Source organism: Salvelinus namaycush, chromosome 42, assembly GCF_016432855.1.
Source record: "Salvelinus namaycush isolate Seneca chromosome 42, SaNama_1.0, whole genome shotgun sequence".
Lineage (NCBI taxonomy): Eukaryota > Metazoa > Chordata > Actinopteri > Salmoniformes > Salmonidae > Salvelinus > Salvelinus namaycush.
In genome coordinates, this window is record NC_052348.1 from 7,919,872 (window position 1) to 7,938,901 (window position 19,030).

Here is a 19,030-nt window from a genome sequence, read left to right on the forward strand (position 1 = left end):
AGCCTCGTTCTCCTGTATATTATGAGTACAGCGACTGCAATTAGAAGGCATCAGGTTAATGTTACTACTTAGCTTCGGATGGTGGAGGTCCTGACGAACCATGTCCAGATAAAGCATCCGGAGTGAAAAAGTTGAAGTTGTGAGGGAAAAACAAAAAATATAAACGGTAATTAAAAAGTAAAAACCGTAAAGTTTTCAGGTAGCAAAGTAAGTTTGGCAACAAAATGCACAGCAACAGGTAAACAAGTCTGCAAGTTGTGAATGGCACAAAGTCAAGGAACTACGAATCCTATATAGCCTATTCCACCTCGCGCTGCAACACTGCCTGGCTGGAGGCTGTGCGCACGTGAAGAGCTGAGTGAAATATACCTTTTTTAGAAGCGCTGCGCACTGGCATGAAAGTTTGTTTAATTTACTTGAAACGAAAGTCTACTGAAGTGAGACTTTGTCCTTGTGTTTCTTGGCTATTTACATTGTTTTGTTCATAAGCTATGTTGTTTTTCTATGTTTGAGTTTCAACTGCTAGAGAAGAGAAGACAACACTTCTACTAGTCAGACTCAATCTCAAAGGCGCTACCACGGTAACCTCCCGCCCTCAAAGGGGAAGGTGAAAATGTCTCATCTGTGATATTTTGGTTAAGACTCAGGTCACATAAAATTGTATTATTCAATGTACCACATTACGTACTTCTTACTAGTAATACATACAACATTTTAGAAACATTACAAAGCATCTGTTTTTTTGTTGGTGTAACTTTAGTGGCTAAAAATATTTTGTCTGGTAAAAAATCTGAGTGGCTGGTGGACCAACATGTTTATTCCCTGCTGGAGGTGATGATCTGTCTTGTTCTTACGCTACAGAGATGGACCCTGGCAACATATACTTGGGTTTAGAGACAGACTGATCTGTCTAGAGAGGACTGCAACCAGTACAGTAGTAGTGGATACTCTGAAGGGTGCATAGATAAGAAAGGGGAGGTTGTAGTCGTAGATGAGGTGACTGTGAAAGTGGAGGGCGACGCTCCTCTCAAATGGAATGCTGATAGTCACCTAGGAGACCGACACTCACAGGGCAGAGATTTCTTAGATTACAGGGGAAGCTTAGAGACAAATCTAAACGTCCCGACCCACTCCCTTTTACACTCGTAATGGAATCGGGACCCAGCTTCCACGTCGATGGCACCTTCCGATTCACACAGCTGCGTCCTTTTCGATCAGTTATGGAACTCAAAGGGCCAAGGCGCGGGGAGGGGGTGCAACAGTAAAGAGAAGAGGTTCCTCTGCATGTTCTGTAACAAAGGCTTCAGCTGCCCCCAGAAGGTGGAGATCCACCAGAGGGTACACACAGGAGAGAAATTCTTCAGCTGTACCCAGTGTCACATGCACTTTGTCCAGTTTGGTGGCCTGAAGAGGCACCGTAGGGTCCACACGGGAGAAAGCCTGTAAGCCTTTACACACTGCGGGAAGAGTTTCTCAGAGAAGAGCTACCTCGGGATACACCAGCAACAAAAAACATTCCACTCTACCGTGGCTTGTGAAAGTATTCACCCCCCTTGGCATTTTTCCTATTTTGGTGTCTTACAATCTGGAATTAAATTCGATTTTTGGGGGGTTTGTGTCATGTAATTTACACAACATGCCTACCACTTTGAAGATGCAAAACATTTTTTGTGAAAAAACAACAACAAATAAGACAAAAAAAACAGAACTTTAGCGTGCATAACTTTTCACCCCCCCAAAGTCAATACTTTGTAGAGCCACCTTTTGCAGCAATTACAGCTGCAAGTTTCTTGGGGTATGTCTATAAGCTTGGCACATCTAACCACTGGAACTTTTGCCACTGGGACTTTTGTTCCTTCAAGTTGGATGGGTTCCGCTGGTGTACAGCAATCTTTAAGTCATACCACAGATTCTCAATTGGATTGAGGTCTGGGCTTTGACTAGGCCATTCCAAGACATTTAAATGTTTTCCCTTAAACCACTCGAGTGTTGCTTTAACAGTATGCTTAGGGTCATTGTCCTGCTGGAAGGTGAACCTCCGTCCCAGTCCCAAATCTCTGGAAGACTGAAACAGGTTTCCCTCAAGAATTTCCCTGTATTTAGTGCCATCCATCATTCCTTCAATTCTGACCAGTTTCCCAGTCCCTGCTGATGAAAAACAGCCCCACAGCAAGATGCTGCCACCACCATGCTTCACTGTGGGGATTGGGTTCTCAGGGTGATGAGAGGTGTTGGGTTTGTGCCAGACATAGGGTTTTCCTTGATGGCCAAAAAGCTACATTTTAGTCTCATCTGACCAGAGTACCTTCTTCTATATGTTTTGGGAGTCTCCCAGATGCCTTTAGGCGAACACCAAACATGTTTGCTTATTTTCTTCTTTAAGCAATGGTTTTTTTCTGGCCACTCTCCCGTTAAGCACAGCTCTGTGGAATGTACTGCTTAAAGTGGTCCTATGGACAGATACTCTGATCTCCGCTGTGGAGCTTTGCAGCTCCTTCAAGGTTATCTTTGGTCTCTTTGTTGCCTCCCTGATTAATGCCCTCATTGCCTGGTCCGTGTGTTTTGGTGGGCGGCCCTCTCTTAGCAGGTTTTTTGTGGTTCGATATTCTTTCCATTTTTGAATAATGGATTTAACGGTGCTCCGTGGGATGTCCAAAGTTTCAGATATTTTTTCATAACCCAACCCTGATCTGTACGTCTCCACAACTTTGTCCCTGACCTGTTTGGAGAGCTCCTTGGTCTTCGTGGTGCCGCTTGCTTGGTGGTACCCCTTGCTTAGTGGTGTTGCAGACTCTGGGGCCTTTCAGAACAGGTGTATATATACTGAGATCATGTGACAGATCATGTGACACTTAGATTGCACACAGGTGGACTTTATTTAACTAATTATGTGACTTCTGAAGGTAATTGGTTGCACCAGATCTTATTTAGGGGCTTCATAGCAAAGGGGGTATATATGCACGCATCACTTTTCCGTTTGTTATTTTTTAGAATTTTTTTAAACAAGTTGTTTTTTTCACTTCACCAATTTGGACTATTTTGTGTATGTCCATTACATGAAATCCAAATAAAATCCATTTAAATTGCAGGTTGTAATGCAACAAAATAGGAAAAACGCCAAGAGGGATGAATACTTTGCAAGGCACTGTATAACATAAAAAGTAACCATTCCACTCGATAGCTTCTGATGTATCGATCAAATCCTGCATTAAAGACAAAGATCCACAAGGGCAACAGATTTCAGTGTTGAATATTCCTGAGTAGAATATTGCATCCAGACATTGTGTGATATATAAGGCATATATATCACACACGCATAAGCCTAAAAAGTCTGTTACATATTATGTTTGTACTGTGTAGGCTATATGATGTTCACAAATGCCTATTTCATTACTTCCATTCAACTACCTATTTTTTTTCCCCAAGACCCTTTAATGAGATAATGTATACAGATCATCAAGATCATGGAGATTTATATTTGAGACGTGTATGTGTGGTTTTCATATGGTGTATTTAAAACTTGTTTGTTTCATAAATACTAAATGGGATTTTTCATTCGAAGACTTTTGAGGCTCTCTTTAGTATACATCACATCTGATCTCACCCTGACTTTTGACTTGTTTTTACCCACATCATATTAATGTCCACCATGATGGGTTTAACAACAATTAAGTAATTCTGTTACTACAGTATAGGACTCAAACATAGTGGGGATGGGTAAACACTCCATGTTGAAAGTGTGTTTCTTATCTGTGTGTATGTACCTGAGGTGTATGTCTATGTAATCTGTATCGTCTGTGTTTTCAAGGAGGAAGATGGTCCAGAGGTGCTACTGGTGAAGGAGGAGGGGTACGAAGAGGGTTTGGGGAACACTGAGGAGGAAAACCAGACTACACCTCCTCCTGAACCCACAGAGGAACCAGCTGAGCAGCACAGGACCACACACAGTCTCACTGAGGTGAGTCCACTGAACTACTGTCTGAATGGTATTAGGTCAGGGTCTTACCCACAAAGCCTCTCAGAGTATGCGTGCTGATTTTGGATCAGTTTTTCCTTTTAGATCATGTGAAAAAGACTATATAGACAGCACTTTTACTCTGAGACCCTTTGTAAATACGGGCCCAGGTCTTGATACATTTTATCTTAAGTGTGGGACCATGCCCTTGAATTATCAAACCCTTAAAGAGTGTCAAGTAATCAAATCAACTAACACGTCTACATAGTATCACATCAACTAACATGTTTGCATAGTATTCATAGCAATCCTTCATTGCCCAATCAGAAGATGATCCATAGCAGGGTGCTCATATCAGATTTCTTGATCCAACATCCTCTCACTCTGTATCTCGTACAGTCAGTAGACATGGAGGATGGGAAGCCTGATCTGCTGCTGGTCAAAGAGGAGACAATAGAAGATGAACCAGAGCGCATTGATCTGCTGAGTGGACTAAAGATGGGGGAGCAAGGTAAGGGAGAAATACATATAGCCTACATACAGGATGTCTTGCTCCCAGACAGACTAAACAACTTCTTTGCTCGCTTTGAGGACAATACAGTGCCACTGACACGGCCCGCTACCAAAACCTGTGGACTCTCCCTCACTGCAGCCGACGTGAGTAAAACATTTAAACGTGTTAACCCTCGCAAGGCTGCAGGCCCAGACGGCATCCTCAGCCGCGTCCTCAGAGCATGCGCAGACCAGCTGGCTGGTGTGTTTACGGACATATTCAATCAATCCTTATCCCAGTCTGCTGTTCCCACATGCTTCAAGAGGGCCACTATTGTTCCTGTTCCCAAGAAAGCAAAGGTAACTGAGCTAAATGACTACCGCCCCGTAGCACTCACTTCCGTCATTATGAAGTGCTTTGAGAGACTAGTCAAGGACCAAATCACCTCCACCCTACCTGACACCCTAGACCCACTCCAATTTGCTTACCGCCCCAAAAGGTCCACAGACGACGCAATCGCAACCACACACTGCCCAAAACCATCTGGACAAAAGGAATACCTATGTGAGAATGCTGTTCATCGACTACAGCTCAGCATTTAACACCATAGTACCCTCCAAACTCGTCATCAAGCTCGAGACCCTGGGTCTCGAACCCGCCCTGTGCAACTGGGTACTGGACTTCCTGACGGGCCGCCCCCAGGTGGTGAGGGTAGGTAACAACATCTCCACCCCGCTGATCCTCAACACTGGGGCCCCACAAGGGTGCGTTCTGAGCCCTCTCCTGTACTCCCTGTTCACCCACGACTGCGTGGCCATGCACGCCTCCAACTCAATCATCAAGTTTGTAGACGACACTACAGTGGTAGGCTTGATTACCAACAACGACGAGACGGCCTACAGGGAGGAGGTGAGGGCCCTCGGAGTGTGGTGTCAGGAAAATAACCTCACACTCAACCTCAACAAAATAAAGGAGATGATCGTGGACTTCAGGAAACAGCAGAGGGAGCACCCCCCTATCCACATCGACGGGACAGTAGTGGAGAGGGTAGTAATTTGTAAGTTCATCGGCATACACATCACGGACAAACTGAATTGGTCCACCCACACAGACAGCGTGGTGAAGAAGGCGCAGCAGCGCCTCTTCAACCTCAGGAGGCTGAAGAAATTTGGCTTGTCACCAAAAGCACTCACAAACTTTTACAGATGCACAATCGAGAGCATCCTGTCGGGCTGTATCCCCGCCTGGTACGGCAACTGCTCCGCCCACAACCGTAAGGTTCTCCAGAGGGTAGTGAGGTCTGCACAACGCATCACCGGGGGCAAACTACCTGCCCTCCAGGACACCTACACCACCCGATGTCACAGGAAGCCCATAAAGATCATCAAGGACAACAACCACCCGAGCCACTGCCTGTTCACCCCACTATCATCCAGAAGGGTAGGTCAGTACAGGTGCATCAAAGCAGGGACCGAGAGAAGCTGTTTTTCAGTCTATCTCAAGGCCATCAGACTGTTAAACAGCCACCACTAACATTGAGTGGCTGCTGCCAACATACTGACTCAACTCCAGCCACTTTAATAATGTATGTAAAAAATGTTTCACTAGCCACTTTAAACAATGCCACTTTATATAATGTTTACATACCCTACATTACTCATCTCATATGTATATACTGTACTCTATACCATCTACTGCATCTTGCCATCTTTATGTAATACATGTATCACTAGCCACTTTAAACAATGCCACTTTTATATGTTTACATACCCTACATTACTCATCTCATATGTATATACTGTACTCTATACCATCTACTGCACCTTGCCTATGCCGTTCTGTACCATCACTCATTCATATATTTTTATGTACATATTCTTCATCCCTTTACACTTGTGTGTATAAGGTAGTTGTTGTGAAATTGTTAGGTTAGATTACTCGTTGGTTATTACTGCATTGTCGGAACTAGAAGCACAAGCATTTCGCTACACTCGCATTAACATCTGCTAACCATGTGTATGTGACAAATACAAGAATAGCGATGCACCTGGCTATTATTATTTATTTATTTTCTTAATTCATAAAATTAAATCAATACAATTTATGTTTACATACGAAATACACAATGTATGAACTTGACCAGGTAATTGACTCCAAAAAACTCCATATGTAGAGTTCTCTGCCATGTTTGTAAAGTCTATTTTGTAACCTCTTCCTGCAGGTGGTTGGCTGGAGGCAAATAGAGGAGACTGGGAAGCCATCTTGGATTCCCAGACCCAGACGGGTGCAGCCAAGGGCCCAGGGGACAACGTCATTGAGCAGGGCAGGACCAAAGGCGACATAGTGGAGGTCAGTGGATGGGACAGCGTCTTCAACTCTGGGCTGGGGAACAACACTGTTTACCACAAACCAACAACCGAACTTAGTCTCCATGACAACAGACTTGCTGAGACCAGGGCGAGGCGTAGATTTGGTCTGCGGGGACGGACAGATTTCCAAATGCGGCGGAAGAGAACTGACACAGATTCGACTAGCGATGCTCCGTCCTGCTCCTATAGTTGTGATTCAGAGAGACTGATGACGCCTCAGGTTAACCCCCTAACAGGTGCTGCCTTCAGCTTGCCTTCTATAGGATCTATCAACTGGAACATGGACCCTGTGACAACACAGACACTCCCTGACCTTCTTCCTCCTCACACTCTCCTAATGTTAAATCAGACCTCAGACAATGCCAGTGCCTCAACACTAAATGGCTACACAAGCCCTTTGACAAATGACAGTAGTAGTAATTCTATCATCAGATCTGGTGGCAAAGAGAAGCGCTTCTCGTGTTTGTTCTGTGGGAAAGCATTCAGTTTCCCCAAACAGGTGGAGATCCACCAGAGGATGCACACAGGGGAGAAACCATTCAGCTGTACCCAGTGTGATATGCGCTTCGCCCAGGCTGGTCACCTGAAGAGACACCAGAGGGTCCATACAGGGGAGAAACCCTACAGCTGTCTCCAGTGTGAGCAGAGGTTCTCCCACCAGCACCAGCTGAAGAGGCACCTGAAGGTCCACACGGGCGAGAGGCCGTTCACCTGTACTCACTGTGGGAAGAGGTTTTCAGAGAAGAGCTACCTCAGGATACACCAACAGAAAATGCACACAACCAGTGTACAGTGACATGTAATGTTGTACTAGTTAGTTTGTAGTTAATTCTATTGGGTTTGGATGTATCGTATGATGAGGCAGAGTAGATGATATGGTGATGGTGTCTTTAAAAATGCTTCACTGATGAAGAGTGACAAACTTTGTCCCTATAGGATGATACTGGTGATACGTGTTTACTTGACATAAAGTAGTGAAGCTTTGTGTGATGTTGAACCTTTCCAAAGTATTCTACAATACATTTTTTCAAAATGAGGAAACCAGATTTACAGAAAAAGTCAAGAGGAAAGTTATTCTACTGGTCATGTATCGTTTTGTGCAATAAAAGTACTGTACTTCAAAGTTGAGTGTATGACCACTTTGTTGAAGTTAAATACAAAACTGACTCTGTGATGACTGACTTGGTTATTTTTGTATCATTGCAGGGACTGAGTTTCCCTTCTCATTCAAACCAAAACGTTATACTTAATTCTTGAGTCACAAGACAACACATATGGACATTTTTTATAATACATTTGTATCAGTGTTAGAGATGGGCTTGACTGTGGAGAACATTTTATAATGTCATGTTTTTATGTGTACAGCAGAGTTGTTTATAAAAATGTATATTTGTGTTTACAGTCTGCAGTCCATGAGGACCTGCTGATATCCAGTGTTGATGGCGGGAGAGACTGGACCTCTGAAACAGCTGGTCACAAACCCTGGCCCCAGATCAGAACCCTGGATCAGGAGCCGTCGCTCTTCCTTCCCAAGTTGGAACCAGGACCCAACCAAGAGGGACAGAGACTCCACCACCACATAGAACACAACCAGTGGACAGAGGGACTGAACAACCTCAGTCCTGGTGGACATCAGAGTGACAGAGGCTCCAGTCAGGGATCCAGTCTGCAGCCCAGACCCTTCTTGTCACAGTATCAGTGCAGGGATGGAGCTGATAGAGAGAGACCATCCTGTTCATATGATACAAACACCACATTATCCATGATTAACAGAGCAGGTCACCCTGGGCTTCAGTCTTCACAGACAGTGGTGGGTGAACCCCCTGGGGGTATTCAAACAGGAAGTCTGTCTTCTTCTTCAGGGTCTCGTCAAATGCCTTGCGACTGGGTTCATGGAAGGCCTGTGCCTGGACCTGAGTCTAGCCTTCCTCAGCTACTTCAGGGTTACCCCATCAATACAGACAGGTTCAGGATGGGCGTTCACAAGACGTACCTAGCCTATAACACAGCACACAATGCCAACAACACCCAAACAATGGCTAGATTTCAAGGAAGGAGCTCAAAGACTAACCACCTGAGGGTGGTGGCTCCTGCTTCTGCCACCTGTGGTGTCATTGGGTCACAACGTGGGAGGCCGAGTGTTAAGACGGATGCAGACAAGCCATACGCCTGCCCCACGTGTGGGAAGCGCTTTACTGAGGCGAACTATGTGAAGAAGCACCAGACAGTTCACACCAAGGAGAGGCCCTTCAAGTGCAAAGTATGTTACAGGAGCTTCTCCTTCCTGAGTAGCCTTATCAGACATAGGAGTGTCCACAATGGGGAGAAATCATAGCAGTGTGGCTTGAGATTTACACAGAGGACATCTCGGGACCATTCTGTAGCTGACATACGATGCATTCGGAAAGTATGCAGTCCCCTTGACTTTTTCCACATTTTGTTACGTTACAACATTCTAAAGTGGATTAAATACATTTTCCCCTCAATCTACACACAATACCCCATAATGGCAAAGAAAAAACAGGTTTTTAGACATTTTTGCCAATGTATTAAAAATAAAAAAAACGGTACAATTTTACATAAGTATTTCGACCCTTTGCTATGAGACTCGAAATTCAGCTCGGGTGCATCCTGTTTCCATTGATCATGCTTGAGATGTTTCTACAACTTCATTGGAGTCCACCTGTAGTAAATTCAACTGATTGGACATGATTTTGAAAGGCACACACCTGTCTATATAAGGTCCTACAGTTGACAGTGCATGTCAGAGCAAAAACCAAGCCATGAGGTCGAAGGAATTGTCCGTAGAGCTCCGAGACAGGATTGTGTCGAGGCACAGATCTGGGGAATAGTACCAAAACATTTCTGCAGCATTGAAGGTCCCCGAAAACACAGTGGCTTCCATCATTCTTAAATGGGAGAAGTTTGGAATCAACAAGACTCTTCCTAGGGCCGGCCACCCGGCCAAACTGAGCAATCGGGGGAGAAGGGCCTCGGTCAGGGAGGTGACCAAGAAACCCAATGGTCACTCTGACAGACCTCCAGAGTTCGTCTGTGGAGATGGGAGAACCTTCCAGAAGGACAACCATCTCTATAACATTCCACTAATCAGGCCTTTATGGTAGAGTGGCCAGACAGAAGCCACTCCTCAGTAAAAGGCACATGACAGCCCGCTTGGAGTTTGCCAAAAGGCACCTAAAAGACTCAGGCCACGATTCTCTGGTATGATGAAACCAAGATTTTACTTTTTGGCCTGAATGCCAAGAGTCACGTCTGGAGGAAACCTGGCACCAACCCCCAACCCTACGATGAAGCATGGTGGTGGCAGCATCATGCTGTGGGGATGTTATTCAGCAGCAGGGACTGGGAGACTAGTCAGGATTGAGGGAAAGATGAACGGAGCAAAGTACAGAGAGATCCTTGATGAAAATCTGCTCCAGAGCGCTCAGGACCTCACTGGGGCGAAGGTTCACCTTCCAACAGGACAACGATCCTAAGCACACAGCCAAGACAACGCAAGAGTGGCTTCGGGACAAGTCTCTGCATATCCTTGAGTGGCCCAGCCAGAGTCCGGACTTGAACCGGATCTAATATCTTTGGAGAGACCAGAAAATAACTGTGCAGCGACGTTCCCCATCCAACCTGACAGAGCTTGAGCGGATCTGCAGAAAAGAAATGGGGGAAACTCCCCAAATACAGGTGTGCCAAGCTTGTAGTGTCATACCCAAGAAGACTTATGGCTGTAATCGCTGCCAAAGGTGCTTCAACAAAGTACTGAGTAAATGGTCTGAATACTTATGCAAATGTGATATCAGTTTTTATTTGTTATAAATGTGCAAACATTTCTACATTATGGGGTATGTTGTGTAGATTGAGTTGGGGAAACAATTTAATCAATTTTAGAATAAAGCTGTAATGTAACAAAATGTGGAAAAAGACAAGGGGTCTGAATAATTTCCGAATGCACTGTAGTTATGTTGAGTGTCTTGGGCTAAGAGGGTAATTAACCACATACCCCTCATTAATCCTTTGTTAATTTACCATTTGAAACAGGCTTGTTGTGTAAATACCTATTTTTAGAGAGACAGTAAACCTAGGCTAGAACAAGGACAGTTGAATATTTAACTTATTGAGGTGATGTAGATGGAATAAATCTATTCATTGTAATTTTCTCTTCTCGGCTTGAAAGACACTGATCATAGGAGATTTGATGTGCAACGTAATAAGCAGTACCGTAATTCACAGAACAGCGCGCATCGCTTTTTCATTTAACCGCACCCTTTGCGCTATGACGCCAAACAAACGGAAGTGACCAATAACAATTTCCACGTTAAGGTTATTGTCATTTAGACGTTTAATAACACACTGGGCCATTGTTCATTTAACTGCACAGCATCACATACTTACCCCAGGTTGGGTTTAATTCGCGTTAGCTAACTGTGACGTTATGGTTTTTCACACTCAAATAGCCTCCATTATGGAGGTGCTAGCGAATGCCGCTGTGGCAGAGATCTGTAAACTCGTAGACGACGACTATGCAGTGTTCCGTTTGGAAATAACTCAAAGCCAGAAAGAAAACAGGACATTGAGGAGGAAACTACAGCTACTGGAACTGAAGGTATCACGGGAGCGCGTCCTCGCGAGTCGTCCCAATAGTGTCAAGATCTTCGACCAATACAGAGGAATGGCACGAGGTACATTTTGCTTAATGGCGAGGCTGCGGGGACTGTCGCCCTGTTCCCCTCTGCTCGTGTTCAGATGTGTTAACTATATTTGGAACTTGGATAGTATGCAATCGTTCCCTGACAGCCATCTTGCACAATGTTTGTGTTTTACCAGGCAGAGCAATTAAGATAAGTATTTTTGCACAAAGACTTAATTGCCTTCTCCAAATACCTAAATATCTACAATTCAGAACGCAAATATAGGTATGTGAATTTTCTAAAATTGAGTACGCTTTGAATGCTAGTATGTTATAGTCATGTCGGCTTTTCATCTAGTAGAAGTCAATGCTCACTTTCGAGTAAGACTCACTTGTGTTTGACAACAGGGATGAGTTACCAAATGAACGAATGGCGGGAAACATCGCAATTAGATGACGCATTATCAGTATTATGCCGAGTTCAAAACGATGCAGAACAAGTAAATCTCAGACTTCTCTGTATTCAAGACAACTGGGAACTCGGAAAATTGACTGGAAATTACAATTCGGAAATATGGGCATCTTTCTAGAGCCCCGACTTTCCTACCTGAAGATCACCGATGTCATTATTTGACCTCGGTTATTTCCGAGTTTCCAGTCTTGAAAGCACAATGAGCCTCACTGTCTCACGTCACATGCTCTCTCTCATCCCTCTGCGATGCTCGTCCCTCAATGGAGTGCAGGCAGAATCGACACACTATCTAATGTAAAACAATGGATTAGCCTAGTGTGTTGGGATTTTGTTGAATACTGTATTATTTTTTACTAACCAGTACGTTCTAAATAGTATATAATACGATTATTACACAGTATGCAGTTTAAGTAAGTAGTAGGCAAGCCCGATTTCGGACACGGCCAGTATCATGTTCTAACCAGATTCTTTATTTACAATAAATAGTATATCAAGAAGTTATGAGGTGTTACCTTGCATCCTTGCCAATTGTAAACAGTGTCAATAGTGTACAATATTGCGTTGAACATTGACAGTACCTAACTTAACCACCACTTTTCCCCCAATCACTCTCTCAGGACATCTCACTGGAGGACACAGGAGCATTGTCAAGCCAGCAGGACCAAATGCGTGGAGAGATGACCAACCAATCACTGTTGATGAGGGAAATGGAACCTCAACCCAGCATGTTATTGTGATAGAGGTTAGTATCATAGTGTTACATCTAAAATTATAGTACATCAAATGTGGCCCGCATTTGCACGTCATCTCATAGGAAAAGACACGTAAGACTGACAGAAACATCCAAAGTCACACATTCGGAATCCTTCCCGAGCGCTTCCCAGTGATGAAGAGTAAAAAATATATATATAGTGTAACGACCCTGGGTTTATAAGCGCGGAAATCGACTCTGCCGCACGAGCATGCTTTTGCAGCACAGTCGATAGCGCGCCGGACTTCGGGCTAGAAGGTCGAGGGTTCGAGACCTGTTCCCTGCTGTTTCATTACAATATTATAATTATAAATAAAAAAATATATAATAATATTTTAAAAAAAATAGGAACACGAGGAATAAAATACACAAGAATGGAGCTATATACAGGGAGTACCAGTTCCAGATCAGTGTATGAGGTATTAGATATGTATGTAAAGGCAGAGTAAATTGACTAGGCATCAGGATAGATAATAGTAGGAGTAAAATAAAGAACAGAGTAACAGCTGCATATTTTGAGTGTAAAATGTTTTGTGTTGTCGGTGTATGTGCGTGTGTATATGTACACAGTGTACAAAACATTAAGAACACCTGCTCTTTCCATAACGGACTGACCATGTGAATCCAGATGAAAACCATGATACCTGAACAAGTGACATCAATAAGGGATCAGAAAGGTATTGGGAAGTTCAGAAAATCAGGCAATTCTGTATGATCTTCTGTGTAGAAAAGAACATCATCATTGATGTTATTTCTTCCCCAGTCTGATTTAGTGACTGGTCTAGTCCACTCTGTTCTATTGAGGCTTGTGGGCATTGTAGAGGGAGATGCACATGTGTTCCTGAATCTTATCTTTCGGTGATGGGGGGGGGGGGGGGGGGTCATAATATTTTGTAGCTTAAACCGTTCAAATGATAGAGCAACATTTCATTTGTAGGACGAAACAGAAACCGCTCTGTTTATTACAACCGCATCTAGCGGCTACCGGAGGTTACTGACGTAACCCGGGTTCTATGAACGAAGCGTATTTTATTTCATAGTTTCTCTCGCGACCCCGTTTTCAATTCACGACCCCTAGTTTGGGAAATGTTGGCATAGTCAGTGCAATATAGGGTCAGTGCAGATAGTCCGGGTAACCAATGAATTAACTATTTAGCAGTGGCTATTTAAATTCTCCAGTTTCTCTGCACTAAAACCCAACTATGTTAAGTGTACTAGGTTACGGATTGAGTCTCTAAAAGATACAAACATTAAATTGCCATGTGGTCTCCTAATTTAGATGGGCGAATGGTGAAGTCGATGTGCTTGGTGTACATATCCCAAAAAAGTTGACCTATTAACTTTGATCGAAAACTGAGCAAAATAGATTGAATCTTGAAACCATTTTACAGGAAGATTACCCTGATTTTAATTATCTAGTGATATCGCAGTTTACATATTTATTCATGGCTTTACCATCTCCAGGAGAATCATTTTTCAAATAATGTGAGCAAAAAAATATTTCACTTTATTTGGAATGGCAAACCAGATAAACAAGTATATTTATATAACGAACATGAGTTTGAAGGGTTAAAAGTATTAAATATTAAGGCACTAATCCTCTCTTAAAACCTCTCTGGGATATGTGGGACGGTAGCGTCCCACTTGGCCAATAGCCAGGGAAAATGTAGAGCGCCAAATTTAAAAAAATTATATCAAATCAAACATTCATTACATCACACATGTAAGATACCAAATTAAAGCTACACTCGTTGTGAATCCAGCCACCATGTCAGATTTCAAAAAGGCTTTTCGGCGAAAGCATAAGATGCTATTATCTGATGATAGCACAATGTCAACAAAGAGAGAGTAGCATTTTTCAACCCTGCCGGCGCTACTCAAAACACAGATATAAAATATAAAACATGCATTACATTTGACGAGATTCTTTTGTTGGCACTCCAACATGTCCCATAAACATCACAAATGGTCCTTTTGTTCGATTAATTCCGTCCATATGTCCAAATTGTCCATTTATTTGGAGCGTTTGATCCAGAAAAAAACAGCTCCATTTTTGAACAATGTCACTACAAAATATCTAAACAATTACCTCTAAACTTTGCCAAAACATTTCAAACTACTTTTGTAATACAACTTAAGGTATTTGTAAACGTTAATAATCGATCAAATTGAAGACGGGTCTATCTGTTTTCAATACAGGAGAGCAACAAACTAAGGCTACTTTTTTTAGTCTTGCGCAACTCTCAAACAGTACACATGACGTTACACTGCTTCCTGATGGCCTTCTTCTTCATTGCACAAATGAATAACCTCAACCTATTTCCTAAGACTGGTGACATCTAGTGGAAGCAGTAGGAACTGAGAACAGGGTGATTAGAAATCTGGCTTCCCAATGAAAACTTATTGAACAGACAGTGACATAAAAATAAAATAAAAATCTGAATGGTTAGTCCTCGGGGTTTTGCCTGCTACATAAGTTCTGTTATACTTACAGACATGATTCAAACAGTTTTAGAAACTTCAGAGTGTTTTCTATCCAAATCTACTAATAATATGCATATCTTATATTCTGGGGATGAGTAGAAGGAAGTTGAAATTGGGCACGCTATTTATCCAAAAGTGAAAATGCTGCCCCTTATCCTAGAGAAGTTACGCCTCCATTGTACCAACATTTGATCTAAATCCAAACTGGTTTTCTAGCAAGGTACTAAGAGAGGCCCGACATATGTTTAAGAGTGGGCTCTTTGCCTTTTTGTAGATTAAAACCTTACATTTTTGATGGATTGACAATAGATCCCTGTTTAAAGTAACCTCCTTTTTAAATGAGTTGGCTACTAAAATGGCATCCTCCAGAAAAGGCAGATTTAATATTGCAAAAAATAATATAGCTAAACTCCAATGTATTGTTAGAGATGATAAACTATTTTCTTGGTTAAAATTTTACAAAGGGTATAATATTTATGAAGGACATTGTAAACAAGAACGGTAAAATTGTCACTCAAGCAATTAACAACAGTGTATGGAGGGGTGTATGCTCAATACAAAATTAAAACCAATTAATCACTCTGCCACAAAATTGGAAGAGGCAGTTACTTAGAGTTAGTCTGTCTGACACCTATTAAAAATCATAAATTACTTCAAATGATTAGTGTAAATCGGGGGGAAAAATCAGTTTCACTTGAAGTCAAAAGGTTTGACCGCGATACTGTATAAAATTCAGGTCAGTTGGGATCAGGTTTTTGATGTCCCAACACCTTGGCATCGGGTCTATGAAGTGACATGTAATACAACAATTGACACATCAATTTAAGCTATTATATAAAATATCTACTACAAAAAGAATGTTAAATATGGGGCATTGAATAGTCAGCCTTGTGCAGACTCTGCCACGAGGAAACGGAACCAATACAACATATTTTATGGTACTGTTCATCAGTGATTCGCTTTTGGAGTCAGGTCCAGGATTGGTCGTTGTGTCATAATATCAGGGTTCAGATGGACCTGCAAACTGTTGTTGCGGCATCTGAAAAAAACACGATAAGTCAATGGGGAAAAATCATTATACTGTTGGGTAAGGTATTTATTTTTCGGGAATTATCAGTAGAAATAGAAGAAATAGTTAGGTTCAGGACCCTCGTAAGACATCATAGTAAAATGGAGGGATGTATTGCAAAAGGAACTAGAAATGCATGATGCTGGGAAAGATGCGTTCATCTGTGGATAGCGGAGGGTTGGGGTTAAGATCAGAATGAATGGTGGATTGGCCGCTGTGGGTGAAAATGTAGCACTTGAAGAAAGCGGAAATTAGGAATATATATGTATAGTTATTTAACTACGGGTAACGTAGATGTGAGCTAAATAGCTGTAAGTAGAAGTATTGTTGTCCTTTAGTTTACTCTAATTATGGTATGGATGGTAAGGTAGAGTGGGAAAAAAAAAAAAAAAAAAAAAAAACACGATTTCTATGTATTTGATGCCATTCCATTCGCTCCATTCCAGCCATTATTATGAGCCGTCCTCCCCTCAGCCGCCTCCTGTGACAGAAACAATGATATATTTATGGCTTTATCAAATTAGAATCTTACCAGGAAGCCAATAAAATAAGCATGAGTTGTAGTTTGGGTAAGCCAATGTCCATGTAGTACAGAGGCACAGCCAACAGCACCTGGAACAGACCCAGTTACTTTTGTCCGTTAGAACGGCTACATTTTCTGGCGCCTCGTGTCGGCATCGGTTTGGACATGAGGCTGTAGCCAACATGCATGTCACCTACACTTTTGAAATGTAGGCTTTTTCAATATGTACATGGAAAATATTATTCTAATGTTGGCCTCTGATCCAATTCTGATCGGAGTAATTGTTTGATATTGTGATTTTTGTGTGATTTATTTTGACTTGTCGATCAGGACAACTTATTTTTTTTACTTGTCCCGGACAAAAGGACAAGTGTTAATGTCGAGGCCTGCAGATTCATGACTCATGCATGCTTGCGCCATTACTACGAAGAAAACTGGTTGTTACTGCAAATATTTTTCTATGTGCTCCTACATTTTTAATCTTAGGCTCACACGTGCTCCTTATAAAAAAGGCCAGTGTAGAGCCCTGCTGATGGGCCCCGGTTTTGGGGGGTAGCGTAGCGGAGGTGTTGTTGCCTACCCTCACCACTTGGGGCTGGCCCTTTTACCGATAATAAACTCCTCTCTTCTTGTCAGTCTGCAGAGGCTGCAGGTCCTGGAGGATTGTCTCTGGTCAAGCAGGAGAGTACTGAAGGAGAGAACCCAACACACAGCAGAGACATCCAGACTGGAGCAGCGGCTGGAGTGGTGCCCCCTGTTGCCGTGGAGGACCTCGCCACCACGCCCCAGCACAGGACCCGACCCAGCATCACGGAGGTCAGTGGAACGCTGAACGCCGTCCTCAAGTCAGAGACAGACACAGAGACTTTAACTGTAACACACAGGCTCTTACACACGGGATCTGACCACGGATCAGACCCAGAGAGACTGTTGTTGGGGAGACTGGGCTGTTCTCCTGCTCCTGACTCAAAGTATTTACTTTATGGAAACCCAAGCCCGAGGACGGTTCATTCCCATCAGGACTCAGGTGATGCGGTAGAGACTGGCAATGATCTGTCTCGTTCTTACACTACAGTGATGGACCCTGGCATCATGCCCTTGGTATTAGAGACACAGACTGATCTGTCTAGAGTGGACTGGAACAAGTACAGTAGTAGTGTATACTCTGAAGGGTCCCTAGATAAGAAAGGGGAGGGTCTGGTCGTAGATGAGGTGACTGTGAAAATGGAAGGCGACGCTCCTCTGACATGTAATGCAGACGAGACTCATTTATGGGAAAGATACTCGCAAAGCAACACCAGTGACTTCTTAGACTGCAGGGATAGGTTAGAGACAAATCTAAATGTTGCGACCCACTCCCCTTTACACACAGTCAGGGATCGCGACCCAGTATCCCTGTCGATGGCACCTTATGATTCACATGGCAGCATCTTTTTCGATCAGGTATTTAACTCTGACGACAGGGCTAGAGACGAGGTTCGGGGAGGGGGAGCCACATCAGGCAATAGTAAAGATAAACGGTTCCTCTGCATGTTCTGTAACAAAGGCTTCAGCTGCCCCCAGAAGGTGGAGATCCACCAGAGGGTCCACACAGGGGAGAATCCCTTCAGCTGTACCCAGTGTGAGAAGAGATTCTCCCGCCAGGACCACTTGAAGAGGCACCAAAGGGTCCACACAGGGGAGAAACCATTTAGCTGCCCCCAGTGTGAGAAGAGGTTCTCCCAGGCTGGTGACCTGAAGAGGCACCAGAGGGTCCACACTGGGGAGAAACCCTTTAGCTGTACCCAGTGTCACATGCGCTTTGCCCTGGCTGGCAACCTGAAGATGCACCTGAAGGTCCACAAGGGAGAGAGGCCGTTCACCAGTATGCATTGCGGGAAGAGATTCTCAGAGAGGAGCTACCTCAGGACACACCAGCAGAAAAAACATTCCGCTGTATAATATAGAAAAGTAACCATTCTGCTCGATAGCTTCTGACGTTTAGATCAAACACTGCATTAAAGTCAAATATACATTTTTATTGTTGTCAGCTGAAAAGATCCACAGATGCATTTGGAATAACGAGAGTAACAGATTTCAGTGTTGGATATTCCTGGGTAGAAAATTGCATCCAGACATTGTGTGATATACAGTGCCTTCAGAAAGTATTCACATCCCTTGACTTTCTCTACATTTCATTCTTACAGCCTTCATTTCAAATTGATGAAATTGAGATTTGTCTTTTTAAAAATGAATAAAAAATGATAAGCTGGAATGTCTGAAGTAATTCAAC

At 43.1% G+C, this 19,030-nt stretch overlaps 3 protein-coding genes across 4 annotated transcripts in view; 2 read left to right on the forward strand and 1 right to left on the reverse strand.

Moving 5' to 3' along the window:
- The window catches only part of LOC120034817, a 32,013-nt gene extending 24,073 nt beyond the window's left edge, over window positions 1–7,940 (forward strand). Inside the window, exons 5-7 of one of the 2 annotated variants that reach the window (XM_038981457.1) lie at window positions 3,917–3,958; window positions 4,355–4,466; window positions 6,670–7,940. In XM_038981457.1, the coding sequence (XP_038837385.1) occupies window positions 3,917–3,958; window positions 4,355–4,466; window positions 6,670–7,613 (1,098 nt within the window). In that variant the 3' untranslated portion in view covers window positions 7,614–7,940. Of the gene's footprint in view, window positions 1–3,808; window positions 3,959–4,354; window positions 4,467–6,669 lie in introns of both variants that reach the window. The other variant, XM_038981458.1, reaches the window with a different exon arrangement.
- Window positions 1–19,030, reverse strand: part of LOC120034862 (protein glass-like) — a 467,553-nt gene that overhangs the window by 152,458 nt on the left and 296,065 nt on the right. The window lies entirely within an intron of this gene.
- On the forward strand, window positions 10,585–19,012 carry LOC120034829 (zinc finger protein 665-like). Its single transcript, XM_038981473.1, has 3 exons — window positions 10,585–11,511; window positions 12,549–12,673; window positions 17,395–19,012. Exons 1-3 carry the CDS (start codon window positions 11,265–11,267, stop codon window positions 18,697–18,699), a joined length of 1,677 nt encoding a protein of 558 aa, XP_038837401.1. The 5' UTR covers window positions 10,585–11,264; the 3' UTR covers window positions 18,700–19,012.

Excerpts from the sequence above, each read along its gene's own strand:
- LOC120034829 (XM_038981473.1), top strand. The coding sequence starts at position 11,265 with ATGGTTTTTCACACTCAAATAGCCTCCATTATGGAGGTGCTAGCGAAT. Across the intron at positions 11,512-12,548 it reads ATACAGAGGAATGGCACGAG|GACATCTCACTGGAGGACAC; the intron begins GTACATTTTGCT and ends TCACTCTCTCAG. Across the intron at positions 12,674-17,394 it reads AGCATGTTATTGTGATAGAG|TCTGCAGAGGCTGCAGGTCC; the intron begins GTTAGTATCATA and ends TCTTCTTGTCAG.